This window comes from Struthio camelus, chromosome 20 (genome assembly GCF_040807025.1).
Source record: "Struthio camelus isolate bStrCam1 chromosome 20, bStrCam1.hap1, whole genome shotgun sequence".
Classification (NCBI taxonomy): Eukaryota; Metazoa; Chordata; class Aves; order Struthioniformes; family Struthionidae; genus Struthio; species Struthio camelus.
Window position 1 is genome coordinate 10843398 of NC_090961.1, and position 23309 is coordinate 10866706.

General features: G+C 59.6%; 1 protein-coding gene across 1 annotated transcript in view; it reads left to right on the forward strand.

Annotated features, from left to right (window-relative positions):
• NIBAN2 (niban apoptosis regulator 2) overlaps window positions 1-23309 on the forward strand; it is a 53403-nt gene that overhangs the window by 6372 nt on the left and 23722 nt on the right. The window contains exon 2 of the mRNA XM_068914360.1: window positions 21538-21668. Coding sequence (XP_068770461.1) covers window positions 21538-21668 — 131 coding nt within the window. The remainder of the gene's footprint in view (window positions 1-21537; window positions 21669-23309) is intronic.

A 23309-nucleotide genomic window follows, 5' to 3' on the forward strand; every position in this document is an offset into this window, starting at 1 on the left:
GGGTCAGGAACCTCCAACTCTGGCGTCAGCGGAGCACGAAGAGTGCAGGTGATAGCACCGAAGGCTGAGGTTACCTGGGGATGTGCAGTGAGGCTTTCTGAAAATCAGGCTGTGGGACCGGACCCTGTGTCACCGGGGGTACCTTTGGCAGGCTCCTTGCTGCAGGGGTGAAGCAGGTGCTAATCCTCCTTCTGGGAGACCTGGTGCACGTCTGCCTTCCTGGGAGCTGGGATCCCCATCCGGGAGCGTACAGCTTTTTGGGTCATGCTTTGCTTCTCATCGTCTTCCCACGGTGGCAGCTGCTTGTGCTTATTGGGAGTAGGGTGAGGACAGCGTCTGGCTGGTTGTGAAACAGAGGCTCATTACGGGATGCTGTAATAGGGCTGGAAATGGGAAGGCTGGCTCCGGATCCCGTTCCTTCATTGCCAGCTTGGACCAGGCCCCTGTTGTGCTCTGTACAAGAGTCTGGTTACAGGGTTTCTCCATGGGATGCGCCGTTCCTGCAGAAAAGAGGTGTTGGTGTGGAGCACAAGGCTCTGTGCTCTGGGGTGATGGACATCTCGGTGACTGTCCCTGTGCCTGTATGGCACCTCTACCTGAGCCAGGCGGGTGGCCAGAGCAAGTGACTTGTTCTACCCTGCTGTAGGCTCGGGCAGGGGAGCGGGAGCCCGTCGATCCCAGAGAGGGGGTGGTGGAGAGCTCACAAGGGGGTTTTAGAGAGGCATCGGGGCTCAAAGCCAGCAGCTGCAGTGATTTACATGGCAGGAGGGAGGCAAAGGCTTGGGAAATCCCTGCCCTGGGCTGTGCTTCCCTTGCTTGGTTTCCAAAATGGGGATCAGGGTGTCTGATATTGCAGCGCTGAGGCAACCTGATGTGCGGGGTGCTCTTCTGTCCCTGGGCTGATCCGAGGGCCCGAGGAGGGCGCTCAGCCAAGTTTCAGGCTCTGCTCCTACTGTCCCCAGTGCCCTGGTGTTCCTGAGAGGTGTGGGGATGCCCTCTTCCGCACGTGTCCCAGGCTCAGCCTGGAGGCGACATGGGGCAGGACCTCCTTCCCCACGTGGCAGGGGTTGCTCTCGCCGTGGCAGAGCCCAGTCAAGTAGAGCCTTCCTGGGACGCCTGTCCCGGCCCCCTCTCCCCACAGCCAGCTCTGGTCAGTGCTCAAAGCAATGCCCCTCAGGGGCTTTCATATGTGAAGGGACGTGCCCCAAAGCTGCAGTGTCCTCAGTGCCACCACATGGGGAGGTGGCAGAGCTGGAGGGCCAGGCCACCAGGCACCCCCTTGGGGAGAGGATGTTTGTCCAGCTGTGAGAAGCATCCAGAGCCCCTTCTCCATCCCCGGTATGTGCTGGACCATAGCTGAGGCCAGGAGGGAGCCTCATCTTCATGGAGGGAGACCAGCTTCTGCCTAGGAAAGGCTTTGACCTGCCGGCTGCTGCTCTTTCTCCTGAAATGAGGAAGGGTCTGGTGATGCTCTGCACCAGCCCAGCTCACCGGCTGCGAGCACGGGGCCAATGCCACCTGGCCTGGCCGGTGCACTGCGCTCGCCCTCTTGATCCCCGCGGTCGTGCGCCACCCTGCCAGCCCGGCGCTCACACCAGCTAATGAGGGGGATGTTGCGCTTCTGGATTTGCTGGCTGAGCCTCCTCGCCCTGGGAGGGCATGTCCCAAACGAGCACCTTGCTGTGGGAGCGCTGGAGCCTCTCCCTCCCTCGCCATGTGCCTCAGCTTTGTGCGGGAGGCTTGGGAAATGGGGCTGAGCTGCTTCCCCGGGCTCCTCGAGGCTCTGCCCTGGGCCAGCTGGCCCCAAGCTGCTGTGTGGACGTTGGCTGGGGCATCGCCATCGAAGCCGAAAGTCTGAGGAGGGGAGCAAGCGTGGGGGGAAGCTCCTACCCATTGCATGTGTGCAAGTTTGGGTTGGCACGCCAGGCAGAGGGGGCTGGCTGTGCCCCAGGGGCTCCATGGCCAGCGCTGGAGAGTGAAATCTGAGAGGGCTCTGTCCTCCTCAGGAGCCAGAGGAGCAGCAGGTAGGACAGGGGAATAGGAAAATCTCCAGCGGCATGGTCTGCGACAGAGTTGAAAACAGGCTCAGGGCTGTTTTTGTTCAAATACCTCTTTTTTGATGTACATAAAAGTCTTTGTTTTGTCTCCTCCCCCAGTGCTGGATTGGGTTTCCTGCTGGCACAGGCCAGCTCAGCAGATGGAAAAGCATGCCAGGTTGAGATCTTCTCTCTGGGATTAAGTGCACGAGGGAGGAAGGGGGGCAGCCTGCTCGCTGCAGGCACGAGGGAAGGCAGAGGATGCAAGCGCTGCCTGCGAGCTCTGCTACTGCTCTGCTGGCAGAAGCGATTGCCACGATGTCTCAGAGGAAGGACCTTATACCTCCTCCTGGGCCTGTCACTGTCCCTGACACCTGGAGTGTGTAAGACTTGGGAGGGAGAAATGCTGGAGTTTGATTAGGAGCCCAGGAGATATAGGGACCTGCATGGAGTGCTTGACCAGGCTGCTCCCCAAAACATGTCCAGCAGATATTCTCCTGGCCTGGGGACCTGGAGGGTCCTGTGAACCCTCTAGCATTTGGCCCTGGAGAAGTGACCAGTGATTTCCCAAGTGCCAAAGGGCCTTGAGTATGGGTGACCAAAGGAAGCCGCTAATAGCACATGATGCCATAGCACGGCATTGCTTGCGTTGCAGTGTTGACTCAGCCGCATGCGCCACGCTTGAACTGAAGCAATGATCTCGAAAGTCTAGTGCTGGTAGCAGAGCAGGGCCTTATCTGTGAAGGGATCACGCTAGTTCCCACCCTGCTGTGGGGGCAGCTCCTCTCATTGGAGCACAAATCATGGGGTGAGCACACATTCTGCCCAAGGGCTGGCAGCCCTGCCTCGTGGATGCTACCTGGGCCCTCGAGACCCTGTCTGGACAAAAAATGTGCAGGGTTATCGTAGATGACCTGGTGGCAGGCTGGCTGGTCCTCTGTCCCCAGCTGTGCTCCGCTGCTATTGCAGCACTGGATTTGGGGTGGTATCCCCCATCAGGGGCTTGGAGCTGCCCGACCTGGGATCAGGTTGCCTTTGGAGCCTGGGGAAGGAAGGGCTGTGCCATTCTCACTCCGAAATATCTTGGTGCTACCATCATTAGTCACATCTGGAGGAGCACAGCTCTGCTTTTGCTTGGCTTGATGCTGGGTAAACACTGGTGGGTTATGAAAATCTGGGTGAGACACTCGCCCACCATCAGGCAGGAGGCCCCTGAGCTGCTCCACGGAGACGCTCTGAGTGCACTCATGGGTACGTGTAGACCATGGCTGTGTAGACCATGGACCATGCTTTGGCCATGCCCAAAGGCAAGGCTGATGAGACAGGGTAGCATGGTGGGAGACACTTACTACCCCTCCTCATTGGTTCATCATGCCAGCACCTCATCTGATTTTATATCCTGGGCCTACAGGGAGTGGCTGGGATGGGAGCAGGAAGGTCTTGTCCAGATCAGGCAGAGCTGAGGGGGATGTTCCTAGGGAGGATGGGGATATTTCCTCTTACCCCCATCATGCAGCTGGTGCAGGAAATCACCTGCTTAAGGGCAGGCGCTTCACCTGCCTTTGGTGTGAGAGGACTCCGTTTCCAAGGAATCCCGAACGTGTTGCTCCAGCTCACCCATACCTGGGCTCAGTCCGGCCATGACCAGCGTCTCGGGAGAGATTCAAAGGCTCCAAACGTTATTTGTTATTCAAATACACATTCCTTACACGCAGCTCCAGAGCAGCCGTGTTCCTGGGGAGCAGCAGGAGACAGGCATCCACACTGCGGAAAAACACAGGCAGTCACGTAGCAGGACTCTAATCCCTCTTTCGACTGGGCTGGATGCCACCTCGAACCGGAGGAGTGGAGCTGGTCCCCGGGATTTGACTTCCTGGACGGCTGCTTGTCTGGAGGGTGCAGATAATCCAAGTGTCTGAAATCTGCCTTGCGCTGACCTACTTGCAGATTGCCTTTGCCGGGTTCCCACGGGTCGTGGCGGACGTACCACGAACGTACGCGAGCCGCTTCAAACCGGGCAGGGGTGAAGGGCTGGGAGCACTGCAGCGGAGAAGGGACCTGCTGCACCACCAGAAGCAGCAGGTGAAGGGTTTGCAAGCCCTCTCTCTCCCTCTGAAGCTCCCCAACGCTCGTTGCCATGCCAGCCCAGTGTCCGAAGCGTGGTCGAGAACGCCGTTGGGGGGTTTGACTGCTCCGAGGCCAAGGAGAAGCTGCTTTATTTGTTATTTTATGTTTTTCCCCAGTGGAGTCCGTGGTCTGCTTGAGATCCTTCTGTGGATGTGTTGAGCAAAACCCAGCTTTCACAGGTTTATTTGCTTTTGGCTGGGAGGAGATCGGTGTTATGAAACTACCACGGCTGGGTGCGGCAGCTCTGGATTAGGTGCTCTCAGACAGGGTAGGCGCAGCTCTGGTGGGGGGTGGCACCCCGTGTCCGTGTGGGGGAATACCTCCTCCAGGGGGAAGGAAGGACACCGGGGGTCTTTGTCCAGCTAGCTCTGCGGCGTTGCATCTCCAGAGGCTGCAGTGCTCCGGCTAACAGGGTGCTGGTGCCCCTCTCAGGAAGGCAGCCCTTGGGTGCAGGAAAGCAGTGAGCTGTGCCCCTGGGGGTGGCCCGTTGCCCAAATCAAGCTTATGGGCTCTAAGCCGCTCGGCAGCTGCCTGCGGAGCCCTCGTAAGCAGCGTGCAAACCCATTGCCCCAGCCCATGCAGCAGGTCCCAGGGCTGTCGGAGCCAGCGGGAGCTCCTCTTTCACTCCAACGCTGCTTTGGCAGCCTCGTTGCGCCCTGTTGCAGGGGGCTGGGTTTTGGTGCCCCAGCGGAGGCTTTCTTGGCCCACCGACATGCCGTTCGGCAGCGACGCCATCTGCGTGGAAGCTGGCTTGGCACAAGAGACTCTTCTGACTTATCCTGGGGCAGAGCCGTGCGCGGCCAAGACACTGCAGCGGAGGACGAACCAGTTCAGGCCTGGGCCCATCTGGTTTCTCCTGCCTTATCCCTTCCTCCTGCTCAGCACCCCCCCCCCTTTTCTTTTCACCCTTCCCGAGAAGAGCATTAGTCAGAAGGCAAACAGTTGCTTAGATCATCTCCAGCTCTGCCAGCTACGGAGCCGTGCAGCACCCGCTGGGGCTGCAACCTATGCAACGAGCTTCGGTGGCGGCAGCAGATGCCCCTTAGCAAAGCGCAACCCTCCCCTTTTGACTCGTCCCGTTAATTAGCCTGCAGGTAGGCTTGACAGCTGTAGCCCTGGAGTAACCCAGAGATCTCTGTCCTCCCGCTAGTTATCTGAAGCGAGCCTTGTCTAAACGCAGGGCAGCGCTGGTTGAACTTGGGTGTAGCTTATTGATAAAGCGGAACAAAGCGTCTGGGCAGGCGTTTAAGGCTGGCCTCCGCTTTCTCTTTGTTCCCCGGCTGGCTCAAGATAAACTTAATCTAAATCACGATAAGGCCCCCTGAGCAGAAACAGGGCCTTTGGACCAGGAGGTAGAGGGGGGTGAGGGCTGCGTGCGGCCTGGTGGGATGCGCCAGGGTTACGTGAGCTTTTTTACTAGACGGGAGGTGCGGAGAAAGTGGAGTGCCGGTGTAAAGCAGGATTCGGCAGCGGCCTGAAGGAGAGCTGGGGAAAAAACCCTTGCGGAGGTGAGCGGGGAGGAATAATCTTTGTTTGCTGGAGAAAAGTCGCTTCAGATCAGCTGCAGCTACTCACAAGTCTGGGCTCATTTGGGTGCGTTTGTGTGAAAACAGGAACGTAAGAGGGGAAAACGCTCTCAGCCCTCCCCCCCGCCCCCACCAGTCTGACGCATCAGGTTTTCCTTGGTTTCAGTCTTGCCTGGCTCTTAGAGAGGGGGAAAACATGCACTCTGTCATGGTCAGCGGCAGGGTTTCGCTTTTATCCAAAACAAGCCCTCTTTCGGCCTGTTTTCTGCCGCTCTTTTCAGTTGCTGGCCAGGACGACCGGCCGCCGGGGAGGCAGCGGCGAGCCCGCCGCTCTCCTCCTGCGCACGCGGCAAGCGCCGGCTCTCGCCTCGCGGGGATGCTCACGCTGGGAGCTGAGTCAGGCGCATGTGAAGGCGTTTGTGTTTTCTGGATGGAAATTCACGGAGCGGGGTGGCAGAGATTCAAATTCCTGAAACCCTAAACTGCAGGCTGGAGGTTAATCCTTCGGGGGCGGCTGGCAGCGCGGGAGAGCTCGCAAGCCTGGGGAGCCCGTCGCTGAGTTATGGAAGCAGGACAACGATATGTCCTTGGGCTGTCGCTGCTGGCTCCTGGTACTGCTGCCCCAGCCTAGCCTTGGTGCAGAGATGTCCCGAATGGAGGGAGCTGGTGGGAGAAGATAGCACTGCGGGCTTGGGGGGCCCCCGCATCTCCCCGGAGGGAGACCCGGGGCCTGGCAGGGGATGCCCGCAGCGTGGCTCGGTCCGTCGCAACGCAGGGAGGTCGTAGCGCCTCTTCTGCGCTCCTTGGTGCCCTCCTAGGCTGCATTTTGCTGGGGTCACCGAGCGGCGCATCTTGTGCCGCCTCCCTTGTGCCTTGGGTTGACCCTGCTGTGGTTGTCACTGCGTCGCTCAGGCCCAGCTTGCCCTAAGCCGTTGCGTTCCCTTTGCGCGCTAAAGCTTGTTTTAGAGACCAGCCCTCACTGACCCTGGTACAATGCTCTCATGGGGCAGCTTGGAGAGCAGAGCTGGTGACATCGCCAGCGGAGTCACTTGGCTCTGCTCCTGGCCAGGATCAGCCCTTGGGGCTATTCCCGTGCCTCCCTTTGCCAGCTGTCGCTCATCAGCTGCAGATGTTCCTCGGGCCTCAGAAGGATGCTCCTAGCCTAAGGCCTTGCTCGGCACCTTGTCCCCAGCGTGCAGCACGCCCTTGGCGGGGGAAGCCCTGCGGTGCTGGCAGCGGCCCAGCAGCCTTCGGTGACCTCTGCTCCAGGCTGTGCTCCTGCGTGCGCAATGCTGGGATTTGGGAGAAGTGACCTTGGCCACCTCCAGGGAGCGTGGGTGGCCGAGGTGCGGTTTGCAAACCCCCCCGCAAGGCATGGCTGGGCTCTACTGGAGCAGCCCTGAGGAGCTAGGTGCCCTTTGCCCACCCAGCTGTTGGCACCAGCCTCCTCCTTGGTGGCCCTTTTCCCAAATTGCCTCCCCTGCCCCTTGAGCCCAGGACGGGGTGGTGGCTGGAAGAGGCACGTTCGTTGTCTTCCCGGAGAGCTGTGGCGGGGTGGGAGCAGCGCGAGGCAGGACGCGAGGGGCAGGACGCGAGGGGAGGAGGTGGTCGGCGTGGGAAAGTCCGTGCTTGGCGGCGGGGCGCCCGCTGGCCGCCCGCCAGCACCCGGGCGACGCGCGCGCCGAGGCCCCGGCAGGCTCCTTTCACGCTGGCCAGGCGTAAACAGGATGCGCGGGGCCAGCCGAGAGCTCTGCTCGCTCCCCTGCGCCGCGCCGGGCGCGGGAACAGCGGGTCGGGCGGCCCGCGGTGGCTCCCGGCCGGGGTCGGGCGGTGGCAAGGGCTGCCCTCGAGCCCCCCCAGCCCCCAGGCGGGCAGCGCCCCGGGTGAGGGGGGCTGCTGCCACCTCCCCTGCTTACACATGGAAGCCGGGGGCCGGGTGAGGAGGGGCCCTTTTCTTTTTGCTCCTGTTTATCTCACTGGAAATCGCCTTCCGGCCATTCTTCGCCTCTCCGAGGTGTAAACTGCAAGGGCTGGAGGCAGCGGCGTGCCAGGGCGCTGAGGATATGTCTTTCAATGCCATCCGTTTCGGGGCTGCCGGGAGCGCGGGCACCTCCCCAGCAGCCGTTCCTTGCTTGCTAATCATTGACCAGCTAAATTAGCCATTAACTCCTGCCCCGGCCGCTTTGGCAAGCCCGGCTGCCAAGCTGCGGTCGCCCTCGCCGGACGGGCACGCACCCGTCCCGTGAGGCTGCCCCGGGGGGACAGGGGTGCCCAGCATAGGGGCTCGCACCCCCGGCTAGCCCAGGTGGCCTTGGCCACCTCCTCGCGGGCTGCGGCACAGCCGGGACCGCTCGCGCGCCGACGAGGGGCTGTTCCTGCGCTGGGGTCACGGCGGCAGGGCGCTTGGAGGGGCATCGAGCTTTTGGCAACCCATCGGAGGAAAGTAGTAAAGCGGAGCGCCTGCAGGCGGTGGAAACCGCCCCGTGCCACCTCTTGGGCACAGGTCCGCAGCTGAGAAGGAATCGCCCCGGGCGCTGAGGATGTCCCGTGGCCCCCCGGCGCCAGCCCAGGGAAAGGCTTGCTGGTGCCTTTGCTGCGAGCTCAGCCTGGCGTTAGCTGTCGCCGTGAGCCGCGGACCCCAGCGCGTCCCTTGCTGCCCTGTCGGTGGGAGCGCGGTCCTCGAGCGGCGGCGCCGGGGCCCCTCCGGGCGTCCGCTCCCCTCCGTCGCTCTGCAAGCGCAGCCGCTGCCCGACCGGCCGTCACCGCCTCGCTGGAGGTCACCGTCGCTCCCCGGCGGCGAGGGGCCGCAGGGGCCGCGCCGGGCGACGGAGGGAGGATTTCTCTCTCCGAACACCGCTGCTAGCTGGTTTTCCCTTCTCTCGCCCTTCTCAGGACGGCCAAGCCCGGCTCGGCGGCTGCGGTTTTCCTCTGGCTGCCGGTGACTCAGGCCTCCCCGGTTGGACCAGCCAGGGGAAATGAGCCAGGCGAGGTTTCGTCATGGGTGCGGGGACACGGCTGAGCCAGGCCGAAAGACTCTGATTCAATGAGGTTTTTGTCTTTTTTTTCTTTTTTTTTTCTTTGCCAGGGGGAAAATTCCCTCCCCTCAATGAGGTTTTACTCAAGTGGTTCATGCGCCGTGTTCCCAGCTGCTGCTCTCGGCTCCTCCTCACGATCCTACCTACGTAGGTGCAGGAGGTTTGAGGGAAGGTTTAGATTTCGAAAACACCTTCTCCTTTCCCCGATATATTTAAATAACAGCAGGCCGGGAATAATTGTTGCCTGAAAAATGCATCTGGTGAAAGGGGCTTTGGGATTTGGGCTTACAAAACGGGATGTGGTCTGAAGAGAAGCTTTGGCTGACTGTTCCCGTTCGGTTGTGTCAGACTGTGCACTGCAAACTGCCCTGCGTTGTGAGTGTGGTTTGGCATCTGCTTTGGGCTTGAACAGCTCAACCGTTGGGTACCACCCCCCGAGGGGGATGCTCAGAGGCTCAAGGATGTTTTGGGAGGTAGGAGGCAACGGCTGATGGCCACAGTGAGGGACCCTGCCTTGCTTTGCCCTCACCTTGCCTTGGGAGCAGGTCCCAGTGGACCTGCTCTCTCTTCCTGGTGATGCCCGTCCTGCAGCCAGGGCTCCAAAATCTGCTCCCTGGACAGCTGGGAGGTCTGGTTGCCCTAGGCAAGAGTCAGCGTGGTGTTCCTGCCTTGGGCTTGGCAGCTGTCTGCCGGCAGGTTGTACCCTTGGGGATCATCCAAACCAGCCAAAGATTCAGGGAGCAGGAAGCAGTTCTGCTGTCTCAAAGGCAAAGCTTGAGCATCACCGTGAGCAGGGGCATTGCCAGGCTGTCCTGGTGCCTTTCCCCCGGCCCCCTGGCAGACCCCGCTGGGGCGGGCAGCAGCGAGCGGGACCGTGCACCCCCCGTGCGGGCTCCGCTGTGCCCTCGGGGACCAGCCGCCCCTCTCCCCGCGTGCGCACTCCGCGTTGCATGCAGGAAGGCTGGCTCGCTTCTGAGCTGCGGGGAAGGGGATCCCCGCGCCCTCGCGTTCCTCTTCTCGTGGCGGCTTCAGGGGGGATGCTCGGGAGAGCCCCGAGGCGGCCGCTGGCATCGGCCGTGCTGGGGTGCTCCGCGCAGGGACGTGTCCGCAGGGCAGCTCTGCGTCCCTGTGCTCTCCTCACCTTCTCCTCCCTTCTCCCATGCTGGGGGGCTGCTCCAGGCTTTCAGTGGAGCAGGCGAGCAGCCTGCATCCCCAGCCCACGCTTTTGCTGCTGCTCGCTTGCGTTGCCAAATGGGTGGCCTGCTCGTCCTGGCCACCAGCAGCAGGGACCCGCTCTCTGGAGGGCCAAGGAGTCCTTCATGGGAGCTCTGCTCCCTTGCTATGGCTGTGGTTAAACCCACAGAGGAGCAGTAAACCTTACCATGCTGCTTTGAGGTTCCCTTAAACTTTAACCCTTTCCTACCTGCCCAAGATCCTACAGAGTCAGGAAAGGGGAAGGGGCATCTCCGATCTCAATTTTTTGAGAGGGATTTATCTTTGAAGGGATAGGAGCATGGGATGCCCAGGTGATAAAAGAATCAAATGTCATCGGGTGGAAATAAGCATCTGTGTTGTAGAAGTCTCTTTCCACTGCTGGCCAGAGCTGGAGCTGGCTCTGTTTGCTAATCCCTAAGCCAGGCAACAGGAACAGCGAGGGCTGGGGCGTACGTGGGCCTTGGTGCGGGTTGCTGGGCTTTGGGGTCTTGCTCCCCTACCTTGTTCAGAAGGGTTATCATTTACAGCCTCAGCTCACCTTTCCATCTGAAGAGCAGCTCTGCGGAGGCTCCCAGGTGGGGCCTGCTCTCCGGGCGCGGCGATGTTTGGCAGCTCGGCCGGGCGGTTTGCAGGGGGTGCGCTCGGAGGAGGTTGAGTCAGGCAGGCTCTTCGCTCTGCTCCTCGCCCAGGGTCGCGTCCTCCAGGAGGAGTGCTGCCCCTTTGCCCTGCCGGGCGCTGCCTGGAAGGGATGCTTGGAGGAGCATCGATTCGTGGTACGGTGATAGCCATGCCCTCGGGTCAGGAGAAGCTGCTGTCGGTCATGGATGCAGCCTCTCCTCCTCCACGTGTGGGGTAAATGCAGTGCTGTGGGGCAGGGGCGAAGCTCGGCCACAGTCGCCCACCCCTGCTGGTGCCCGGGCAGCGTGGTGGGAGCTCCCAGGGCGCACAAGCCACGTGTCACCATGTGCCCACAGGCTGCGGGAACCATCCCCACTGCGAGCCCCCAGGGATCCAGGCGTATGAGGAGATGCTCGTCTTGCTGGTCCCTCTCCAGCCCACGGGAGCCTGTCGTTACCCCAGTTCCTGCACTACGTCGAAAAGCCTCATGCTGCAGAAGTCCCTGCAGAGAGAGGGAAGGATGGCAGCATCGCGGCAGCCGAAGGCCTTTCCTGATGCATGCTGCTTTAGCAGCAGTGTGGATCCGGCTGCATCCAACCTCATCCCGTCCTTGGGTATGGGCCTGAGGCAGTGGGACCTGCGCGCTGCGGAAGTGATGCTCCTCCCGGCACTGGGGCTGAGACCTGCCATGGGCAGCCCCGGCACAGAGCGAGTGTGGGGCCAGGCCTGTCCCATCCTCCCTCAAACTGGCAGCCTCTCCGGGAGCGTGGCTCCGAGGTGGCCAGGTAGCCTTCATGCTCACAGCTGCGAGGTGGGGATGGCTCAGTGCCGCTGCCATCCCGGCTGCATGCAAACTCAGCCATTTCCAAATTCCCAGCTGCCCAACTCTGAGGCACAAGCACTAAGTCCTCCTCCAGAGAGCAAAGAGATCCTGCCTCACCAAGCCTGGATGAAGTAGGACCGGGAGATCCCAGCCTTGGTTTTCCCTTGGCGCAGTTGCGTGCGTGCAGATTTGTCCTCTTCAATGATCCTGCTGATATCTGGCTGCTCCCCTGCTCCTGGCCAAGCCTTGGGCAGGAGGAGGCTGCCAGCCTGCTGCCCTTTCGTGGATGTCCACGTGGAAATGCCCTCGGATGGGTAGCTCTGGGCAGAGTCGTTGTCCTGGGAGCCATCCCGGTTGCTGAGTGCAGCTGCCTGCCGTGGCGTGGTGGTGACTGTGCAGGGTCTGAGCACCCTGCTGCCAAACCTGCTGACTCTGCCAGCCATGGCCTGGGCTATTTAAAGCATCACTCTCATTTTCATGTGATTTCAAGGGTAGTGAAGAAAATGGGCTCTGTCCACCTACTTCTGCAGGCAGGGCTTTCTGCAGCCTGAGCTGCTACCAGGGTGGCCTGTCCTGGGAAAAGTGTTGCAATGTAAGAACAAACCAGGAGCCTGGGTCTCATGCCGCTGCGGTCTCAGAAGGGCAAGTTTCCCATACTGGGCACTATCGCAAGGACTGCAGGTCTCAAAGCAGTGGAGATGGCAGAGGATTCAGCCCTTACCCTTCCTTTCAGTGGCTCTTTTTTGTCTGATGACAGGGAGGGGAAGGTCATGCCCCCAAAATAACCTGGGCAGTGCCCGTTCTGTACACTGAGTCCAGGACATTGTATATACGAACATTTAACGGTGCTGCTGTTGAGGCTTGGCGAAAACTGGAGCAGGGGGCACCACCTGAAGGGGTGGCAGGCCAACTGAAAGGCAGAGGGCTGGAGGGAAGGGTACGGCAGCACAGGGCAAGGAGCTGGGGCCGGTCCTCAGGAGTGAGGAAGGTTTCTTTGAGGTGGATTGTGAAATGGGCCTGAGTGATGGTGCCCTTGAGTCAGGGCTTCCTGGGGACGGGCCACCGCAGCTGGGGCTGATGCTGCTTCTCTGCAGAAAGGCCTCTGGCTAGACCTGGGGCAGGGAGGGCTGGCACATGGCATTTTAATTTTTCTCTTGGCTCTGGTCTGAGGGGTGCCAGAGGTGGGGATGGCTCTGGTTGCAGGGGCTGCGAGGCCTAGGGCTGCTTTCTGATCTGCATGTATAGGGGCGCTCAGATTACTGGAGACGCTTTAAGGAGCAAAATGCACCCACTCCAGGCAAAACCCATTCTAGGCTCAGGCTTTTCCGCTTCAGCAGCTTGCTGTGATGTTTTTGAGTCTTTCTGACAGTGGGAACTACCTCCTGCGGTGGTGCAGCTCGGGGCGGACCTGGAGCTATCTCAAGTAAGCGAGGATAGGGGCTGCATACGCCTCTGGCAGTGGTACCTGCATAGCCAGTGGCCCAGGCCTCTGACGGGTTTATTCCCTTCCCAGTTAACCAGAAGCCCGTACCTGTTCTGCTGTTGCTGTTTTGGGCTTGGCTGTGGTTCCTGGTAGCTGTGCTCTGCTGCTGTTGCGTAACTGGTACAAGGGGTGGGCAGAAACTACCTCTCTCGGCTCGTTTTACCTGGAAGAGGCCTCTCGCCCAGCGGGCTTTGCAGTCCTCTGTTGTGATACAGCTTCTGCAGGACTCGAGGGGGGAAAAAAAAACAAACCTGCATTGCCTGCTTGTTCTTCGTCGCTCTTCTAGAGTGTCCTCAAGGGAGGAGCATGTCAGCTGGAGAGGGCAAACTGTGGTCGTTGTTCTCTCTTGCGAGCTGCTGACCTTGCCGTTCCTGCGAGCCTGTGGTATGTCTGGCTTGGGGGGGCGGCAGCCTCCTCCTGGCACTGGTGGCCTTTCAGCACGGACTGGAGCATCACTGGGGGTGCAGGACAGATGTGGCGAGGTAGGAAACAGCCAGATGCCTTAGGGACACTCTCCGTGCAAAGGCAGAGTGGACCATGGAAGATAGAACCTGAACTCATCCCTCCTTGCTCCCAAAAGCCAGTCCTGCCATCGCGTTCAGCCTGCTCTTGGCGTGTCTGTCCCACCCCTGCGAAATGCAGAGCCCTTCCTCTCCCCTTCGTGTGAAAGCTGGCTTGCTGTAGAGCCCGTTTATCGCAGCCTGCAAAGTGCCACATGAATCTTAGTCATCAAGATGCTTCTGTAGCGAAGGAGTGGAAGCCCGGAGGCAGAGAAATAGATGAAGTGCCTGATTAAAGGTACTATTGGGAGGCTGAGCAGGAATCCCAGCCCTGGCAGAGACAGGGGCGTTAGCGTTAATGGGTGCTGTTTGACACCCGGCTCCAACCACAAACTACTTATTGCTGACAACTTGCCTCAGTCTTGCCTTGCTATCAAGGAACAAGAGCAACTTGCTGGAGCCTGCTTCAGCTGAGCAACCCAGGGCTGCAACAGAAAAGGCACTTCTGCATTGGGCTGGTTGCAAAGCTCAAAGCGCCAAGCCATAGATGGTGGTTTGCCAAGCCGGGTTGTGTTTGGTGCGAGTGGGAACCAGTCTGGTGGTGCTCGGAGCAATGGGAGAAGCCTACGGTGCCCATGGGCTCGGGCATTTCTGCGTGAAGGAGGGGTGCATGTCCATTACATTGGGAAGCGGGTCGGGACTTTTCTGTGGGTCTGGAGCTCTGCTGAGCTCTGGGTAAGCACCACGCACATGTGTGCTCCAACCTCAGGTCCTAGAGCAAAGATTGTGTTTGGGACCTGTGGAAAAGCAGAGTCTAAAGGAGACTGCGGACCCGTCACCGCCCTGTGAAGGAAAGTCCCTCTGCTGTTTTATGCACCTGAGTTGCTGAAACTCTTTCCCGTGGGTGTCTGCACCCGCACCCAGATAGGGGCGTTTGCTGCTTGGAGGGGAGAAAGCAAGTTGAGCCACATGCCTCCATGGCCTAGTCACAGTGGGGATGTGCGCTCCTCGCCAGGAATCAAGCAGAGGGGACAAGACAAGACTCAGCACCTAAGAATGCGTGGGGGATGCAGAGGCCAAACGCTTCTGCCCTCTCGTCTTGCCATTGACCGCTACCAGGAGACTTGGATCTGGTTTATGCTGCTGTAGGATGGTGGCTGGTGCTCCTCTCTGCTGGCTTGAGGCCTGGGGCAAAGCACGCTGTGAGCTCTCTGAAGCTGAGTGTTGGCTTCAGTGTAAGTTTCCTGGACTGCCACTCACCCTCTGGCTTTCCAAAAATTCCTCTAGCTCTTGGCTAGATGTACAGCCAAAGCTCCCGGGTAGAGGGAAGATAGCTTGTGGGTGGCCTTCGTTGTCCAACCAAGGAGGGGGCAGCTGTCTGACCTATCTGGCAATCCCCAGCGCTGGAAGGTGATGGCTTGGGGGTTTATGTTCAGCCTCTTAAAGGAGAGAGAATGGGCAGGATGGCCCCTCCCAAGTGTTTGGGAGCATCTTACATGTTTCCTGCCTCTGCACAAAATTTAGTTATGGTCTCTGACTTCTGCAGCCATCAGAATGCTGCTGGGAAGGGACCCTGGAGGTGCCTGCTGTGGGGTGCTGGCCCAGCTAGGGTCTCTTAGCCAGGCCCTAATGCGTTAAGCGCCACACAAGGAGGATGCTGCTGTTGTTCTGTGTATGCACGTGTCTGAGAGGCAAAGTCTGACTGCCTGGACCAGCCCATAGGACAGGAGAGGCTCTCAGAGCATCTGCTGTGATCTAAAGCACAGATTTCCCAACATCTTTTCTTGAGCAAAACTCTGCTATTGCACTGCTAGTTGTCTCAATCCACTAAATCCAGTTCCTCCTTATGTCACCTCTCCGTGTGACTGCTGAACCAGTGGTACCTTTGGCCCACCTCCTCCAGATCTTTGGAGTGTGTCTACACGCCTCTCCTTGTTTCTGGTTTGAGCGTGGTCACAGAGAAACCCAAGCAAATTCTGCACAGGGCGGACATCGCACAGTGGCTTAAGCTGTGGATCCTGTCTTGCCTCGTGACTTGAGATGAGCTGGTCTAAATGGCAGGAGCCAAGTACATGAGTGCTGAAGTGCTTCTGGCCACTCTTGTCCGTGGGGATCAGATGCTGAGGCAAAACCCAGCTGCCTGCCTGAGGCTCCTCTCGCTGGAAGAGGCACCTCTTCCCGGCAGCCCTGGAAGTGTGCAGACAAAGACGCTTCCCAAGAGCAAACCCTGAGATATCTATAGAGGCCGGAAACCAGGCACAGCTGGTGGCCATGGCGCGGGGCAGCGTCTGCGCTGGAGCTGTGAGCAGGCGGCTTGTGGATCTCATGGGGGCTGAGTAGAGAGGGAAGGAATTGTCACGCATCCTGGGGTCGTGGTGCCACGGATATGGCTTGCCGGTGATATTACAGACCGTGAATGTCTTTGACTTTAAGTTGCACTAATTAAAGTCTTTCTTCTTATAAGCAAAAAGAGGGTGTGGGGGTGAGAGGAGGAAAGGGGAAGGTTTGATTCTTAACTTGCCATCCAAAAGACTTTATTCATGAGTGGAGGGTCATGATTCATACCCCTTCCTGCACAGATGTTTTGTAATGAAAGCAGAGGCTCCGGTAGGGTAGCATCGTTTCCCCAAGCACTTGAAACGTGCAAGGTAGGCGACAACAGCAGAGGACAGGGTTTGCTGCCAGTGCGGGGCACAGGTGAAGGGTGCTGCCAGCCCGGTGCTAGCAGGGGAAGAAAAGGAAATTCAAGCAGAGCTCCTGGCACGGAGCTGCGGGCCTCTGCAACGCGTCCCCTGCCTGCTTCCTTCTGCCCACCAGGCATAAATATCCAGAAGGGCAATGTGGCTTTTTGGGCTGCTAAACTGCTGGAGCTGGGGAAGACTTAGTTGTCTTGGATATTTGACTGCGAATCTTTTGTTTCAGTATCTGCAAGTAATTGACTTTTGCTTTTCCATTTACTTAAGAACTCCTAATTGGCCCCGTCATTAATCAGTGAAGAATGAGTGACTAAGCTGCCTTGACTGCTGGGGAACTGGAGCTCTTTTTTCCCATGAACTGAAAGGAAATTAAACTTCAAAATGCCCTCCTAAATCTTAGCTGTCAACATCGCTGCCCAGAGCTCCAGCCAAAATAATAGATTTTTGCAGACTGCAAGCTGCAACAGAAGTTACTCCATTTGCTTGTGTCCACTAGGTACAGCAGGCTATTATTTTCCACTAGAAGAAGCCAAACTAAGGGTGAGGAATTTCTCTGCTCTTACGAGCAGGCTTCTCATTCTTTGGCGTACAAAATGCATTTCTTAAACCCAGGCGATTCTCCAGCCCTGGCGCCGCCTCCTCCGTGACCTTGCCGCCATCCCCTGCAGGCCGGCGCTCCCTGGCACCGTGTCCCTCCTGCTCGGAGCACGGCGGCGCCGGGACTGGCTCGGCGTCTGCCTGGGGGCCACGGCTGAAGCCCACTCCTGGCGGTCGACCTCCCAGCGTGGCCAGGCTGCTGCGCTGAGCCGGCCGTCGCCTCGCCGGTCCCCAGCGAGAAGCCCTGGGGTCCTGGGGGAGCCTCGCGCCTTGCTGGCTCTCCTGCTGCCCTGGGCCAAAACCCGGCGAGAGCTGCACGCGTGAGTGACCTGGGGCTGTTGATGCAGGCGCAGAACCAGGCGCGCGGTGCCGGCGCGGTCAGATCCGCTGATAATCTGGGAGGGGAGCAGACCCACGTGGGAGGGAGCCGTTTGGGTGGCAGCTGAGCCTCGAAACGTCCTCTCAGGCCTGCTCAGGAGGGAAGCGCTGTATGAGATGCAAGCTGCTGCTGACCCCTGAGACCGGCTGAAGTGACAAAATTGGGGCGTCCCGGAGGGATGCTGGAGTTGTGAACCATCCTGCTGTGGTCTCGGGTGATGCTCACTTCCCGCCCAAGTTCAACTTGCCTGTGAGTCTTCAGAGCTGGCTGGTGCCACCTCGCTTGATAGATGCATGCTGCAAAGCACTGGTGTGGGGGGAAAGTTGCGTGTGGTCCTTCACCACTGTTGTGTTGCGGTCTCATCTGGCACTCGGCCACCTGCTCCCAGCCATTACGATCGCGTGGCGTTTTCTCCTGTGCTGCTCCCAGCTCCTAGCTGGGGCGAATTCAGGGTTTGCACCGTGCGGCCGCAGGCTGGTCCTTCACTTCGCCCCTCGCGCAGCCCCCTCGGCTTCGTTGGCGGCTGCTGCCGCCAATGCAACTCTGGGGCGGCTGCTGCTGGAAGAGGCTTTTGGCTGCCGCTGCAAGCGCCGCGCTGTGCTGGGGCCGGCGTGTGTGCACGCGCGTGTGTGTTTTGTCTGGTTTAGCGCACCCAGCATCGCCCCGGCTTCCGCAATGAGGATGCCGATGCAGCATTCCTGCCGCCTCCTATTGCCCCATCTCTGGGAAAGGCTGAAGAGTTTGAAATAGTTGCAGGCAACTTGAATTCTTTCCCTTTCGCGCTCTCTGGGGCAAAGTTGAGAGAGAAATTCAAAATAAAGGTCCCTCGTGCCAAAGAAAGCTTCGGGAAACCTTTGTGCTGGCAAGCTCTCCCCGAGCCTTTCAAGCCCGAGGAGGCTTGGAGACGGGGTTTTCCCCGCGGGACGCGCGTGCCACGTGGGGCAGGGTGGCACGCTTGCTGGAAACGGCCGCTTCCGGCCTGCCCACGCGCGGGGCCCTTGCCAAGCTGCCTCCCGGGGCGCCGGCAGCAGCCGCCGAACCGCTGCCCTCCGAAGCCAGCGGCGGCTCGGGGTCCGGCGCCGGGTGCAGGAGACGCTGCTGCCCCCCTGGTTGTAGCTTGCGTCCCCGGGTGATGTCCGGGCTCCTGCAGTTTTCTTGTGGGAAACTTTAGAGAAGGGGGGTGATTTTCGTGTGATGCTTTTCCCCCTGTGTGTGTGCATGCATTTTTTTTTTTTTTTTAATTTATATGAAAGCTTGGAGCGGGGTACGGTGACTTTATCCTGCAACTGCTTGCGGGGGAAACGGCTCATTTCTGGTGCTGGCCAGCTCTGTTCTTTGCTTTAAATCCAGGTGGCTCGGCCACGCGGGTAGTGCGTAACCGGCTCTAAAAGCAGCCGTCGCCTGCGACCTAGCCGGCGGCTGCCCAAACTTGGCCTCTTCCCCAGCCGCAGAGCGCGAGAGAGGGGCTGTCCGGCTCCGCTGCTCACCCTGGCCCTGCTCGAGCCTGCTGGGCGCCCCGCAGCCAGAGCCATGCGTGCTCCATCCGTGCCAGGGCGGGCCCCTCCCCTCTGCGGGGGGTTCGCCGTGCCCTCCTGCCCAAACGTCTCCCGGCCCCACGCTGGATGGGGAGGAGGATGCTGCCGTGGCGGGACGTGCCGAGGGAGAGCAGCCGATCTCGGCTGGTCTCCGCTGCTCCAGCGTGGCTGCGTGGGCGGTTGGTGCCGCGCGGGCATGATGTTAAGACTGATGTTAAGATTGGTGCTCCGGCCCCAGTGCAGCTGCCCTGGCCAGGCTGCAGGGTCTCGGGCTCTCCCATCTCTGGGCATTGCCTGAAGACGGGAGCTCGCTGCCTCCACGCAGGCCTACGGGAGCTGGGAAAGGGGGAAAAATGCAAATGCCGGGCTGGGAGCACGCAGGGGCTGCACGGCTGCTCGTGGGTGACAGCGCAGCGACACCGCACAGAGGCTCTCCTGGAGCATCTCCAGCTCTCCGTGGCACGGCGGCTCCGGCTGGCTCCCCCCGGCCTTCCCCGGCACGAGGGAGGCGGGAAGGCTGGGCCACGGGGACCACACTTTGCTGCCCGCAGAGCTGCGGAGAGCGGGCAGGAGGCTCCGAGGTCTAGCGAGAGCCTGGCGCCTTGCACGTCTCCGGCGCTGCCTCCTCGAGAGAGCCCAGACATGCTGCCCAGCCGCCTTCTGGCTTTGCCCCTCGCTGCCCCGTGGCCGATCCTGCCGCACGCGTTTCCCCCGTGCGGCGTTGGCGGCAGAGCGCGGGGCTCCCCAGCGCCTCTGTGGGACGTCTCCCGCGGGGACGCGGGAGGATCCCGCGTGCTTTGCTGAGACCCCACCACGAATCTCGGGCTGGGGGGGCCCGAGTCACCCCCCGCTCTCAGGGGTGATCCTGGAGGAAGTCCTTCCCCCGGCCTCGAGCGGGCCCGCGCAGCTGGACCGAGACACGGAGCTGCACAATACGCAGGAAGCGCAGCGCAGGCCTGTTAGTATTGCCGGAATAAGTTTAATGTCAGGAATTTCCTGCCTCGCAGAGGAATCTGAGGCATTAGCATCAAACGCCAAAAAAAGACTCTGCTAACGCCGGCTTAGTCCCTGGGCTGGCCATGGAGGGCAGAGAGCGGCAGGATCAGTCACGGCCCTGCGCTGAACCCTGCTCCCGCGGGCCCAAGGGCAGCGGGAAGGTGTTCAGAGGCTGCGAGTGGGAAGGGGGAAGGTGTCCAAATTTATGATCTGGGATGAGGCTATCTCGTGGCAGGCTGGAGGGGATCGCAGGGGCTGCCGGCACAGCCGTCTTTCCCTCCATGTGGATAGGGATGGTTGAGCCCGAAGCAGCCCGGATCCTCCCGCGTCCCTTCCCAGCAGCTCGAGCGAGTGGGAAGAGGTAGGAGATGGCACAGGGGGACGCTGGCAGGGGGTTCGGCAAGTCGCGTGCCCAGGTAGGAGATGACGGACCTAGCAGGGTGCAGGTGGTTTTGGAGCAGGGGCCCGCTGCCAGGCGATGCTGGCTGCAGATTGCAAACCTGGGGCGTGCGGCTGTGCTGGGAGAGGACCCAGCTCTGGGGGCGTCTGTGTGTCTCCATCCCTTCTCCCAGGCTTGTTAAGCCTCCACTGAGAGTCAGCTCAGCCCCATGTTTAATGGGTAAGCGGGAGGTGTGGGCGGCAGGTTGAACATTGGCGCAAGGCACCTTCGTGCTTCGTTAAGAAATGCCAGAGCCATGCTGAAGGCACCAGCATCATCCTGCCTCCGGGGCGCTCTGCACAGAGGCCGAGGTGCTCAGGGCCAGGAAAGGTGCTGCAGTGGGAGCAGGTGTGGGAAGCTCTGCCAGCAGGGCCTGGGGAGGGAGAGGCCCTGCAGTGACACAGAGAGGGGCAGAAAACTTTAACGCCTTTCCTTCCCGAGGAGCAGGAGGGGGCGCAGGGGACCCCAGCCGCTGCAAGATGCCGATGGGTGTGTAACAGCTGACAGAGGGATGGCATCTCCCCTTGGCGAGAGAGGTGCTGAGCTGGGGATGATGCTCCGTTGCTGCTCCTCATGCCGTGCAGAGGCCCTGGAAAAAATTGTAGAGGGCCAGCGTGGGCTGGAGGTCCCAGAGCAAACACAGGACCAGGAGGTCGGTGGCTCCTGCCAGCAGGTTAGGTGAGCGCTCCAGGGCTGGAGGACAGACGGCTGCCCTGTCTGTGCAGCATCAGCCCTGCAGGCCTCGGCAGGGATGGGGCACTCCAGGCCCCAGTGATGGTAAACGTTGCACAGAAAGCTGCTGGGCCAAGTGCCTTGATTGCTGCTGCTCCCTGGGAATGAGCGGGTCTGGGTGCACAGGGTCGAACCAAGCCGTGCGCGAGACGTGTCTGGGGGACCAAGTGTCAGCATTGTCTTAGGGCCACACAGATCCTGGCGGGGTCTGCCTGAGGGACCAAAGCTTCCAAAAGCTACCTGGGAGGTTGTTCCCCTTCCCTCTGAAGGACAAGATGGGCAAACGGGGCTGGGAAAGGGGAGATTGCAGGTGGCAGGTGGTTTCACCCCAGGTGTCCTGGACAAGCCATTTGCGGCATAGCAGGTGAGACCTATCTCACCTGCAGCCAATGCCAAGCTCTTGGGTAACCGCTGGAGCCAAGGCAGCCCCAAGTGACCCCTGTAATGCTGGGGTACGTACGTTCCCCATCCCCTCTGCAGTTAAGCTAGCTGCCTCCAACCTTTCCGGAGAGCCTTTCTGCCTGTTCCTCACTGGCGCTCAGCTGTTGCACCAGCAAACCGCTGAATACGTGTAACGTATTGGTTAGTGCTAGCAGCTATCTTCTAACGAAGCTCTGGGCTCTGCCCAACGAGCTGCTGTTAGCGGGGGCAGAATTTAAACCTGCTATGGAGAAGGGACGGGTTTGTTGATCCTGGGCAGGAAGCCGAACAAGCTGGAGGTGATGGAGGAGGCGGAGAAGGTTCGGCGCTGGGGGGATGTGACAGCCCTGCCTTAATGCCACTCTGCTCTCCCCTTGCAGAGAAGACTGGGAAGGTACTGGACGAGTTTTGCCGGTGCTACAAGGAGCAGTACGGAGTAGCACTCTTCAACAGTGTCCGCTATGAAATCGAAGGCAACGGCGGGCCGCAGTCGCAACTACTCCACCGCAAGGTAAGGGCATGGCTCCTCTGAGCCTGGAGCCAGCTCAGGCTGCTGTGTAGGGCCGAGGGCTCAGCTCCTTTCTCTGCAGTGGAGGCTTGTGCTGCAGCGTCAGGCAGCCAACTGGCAGCTTGCTCCCCGTGCCCGGCGAGCACAGACCGTTATCCCCTCTGCAGTATGGGGGATGCCTTCCTTGGTGTGTGGGGCTGCAGCGCTCACGGGTCTGTTGGAGATGGTTAGGTGCCACGGTGGGAGCCGGCAGTGAAACACCTCCTGCCGCTGCAGGAGCGGAAGGGGCACTGGGTGCTCCAGTGCTGGGAAAGCCCACGGCAGGGAGACTGGAGAGTGCTGGTTGCCAAAGCAGCGAGCTCCATGTGTGGCTCCCTGGGAGAGATTTTCTTTTCAAATCGGTGCAAGAAGCACACCCAGCAACTAGGGGGTGAGGCTTGCTTTTGGCTGTGACCCAAAGTTAATTTGTGTGTTTAATGACAGGGCTTGTTGAAGGCACTTCTAACTGATAAGAAGTTCCTAGGACTTGCTTGTGCCTGATAAAAGCCTGAAAGTAGTAGTGTGACTGGGGCTGTCTGCTCTCATGGGACTGTGCGTGCATGCTGGGCTTTCTTCTCTGCTCCTCTAGGTGCAGCTGGGGCTCTCACACTGACAAATGTACAGAGGAAGGGCAGGGAACCTTTCCTTGAGGAGCTCTCCACCTGAAAGGCTTCTCTGACCCTGTGCTGGTAAAAGAAGGTGGTTTGAAGTCTCTGTCACAATCAGGTTCCACTTCTTGCGCAAAAAGCAGTGGCAAAGACTTCAGCTGTCTCCCCGGTGGTGTTATTGCTTGCAGATGCGTTACTGGGGACCAGCCCCTCCTCTTCTGCCTCCCAGTCAGGACCAAAGGGAGATGAACTCAAGTCCTGGACTGTGGCCGTGCTGTGATTTCTTGCTAGCAGCTACTTTTTGAGGTTTTTCCCTTGTTGGTTCAGTGGAGCTGCCGTACTGCAGGCTGTTCACACTTCCTCCCTCTGAAGGGGAAGGGAGCACGAGCTTCGACAGAGAGAGACGGCCACAGGATCTCAGGCTGTGCCTGATGGGAAGCCGTTGGTTAGAAGAGGAAAGGGAGATCGTTTGTTCTTGGCCTATAATTAGAATTGGTAGGATTTGCTTTGATTTCTCACTGGTGATTGGGAAACAGCATCCACTCTACCCTTGGTGTTCACTGATTGGCTTTTTACTAGCAGGAAATAAAATGCACGCTCAAATTAAAAACAAGCTACTGATTCATGTATAAGCCACTGGAATATAGTGTTCAGTTCCTCCTTGCCAGGCTGAGCTAGTGGCAAGACTGGGCACTTCCTGACTTCCTCTTGCTACACTGCAGTTTACTGTGGCTCTCCTGGGAGCTTTGCAATGACCCGAAAATTGGAAAGAGATTGCACAAAAGCAATGAAGAGCATGAAAGAAGGTGAGCATGAGGGCAGTACCCGAGCACATAGGAGCAGGGGAAGAGCTGCAAAGGGAACAGCATGAGTTCAAGCTCATAAAGGAGACCTGAAGGGAAATAAGGGGTTCATAGATATTCTAAAGGAGCTGACATGGGCAGGTGCTTTTCCAATGGTGAGGGAGCACAGAGGCTGCAGGTTACTGATGTCTTCA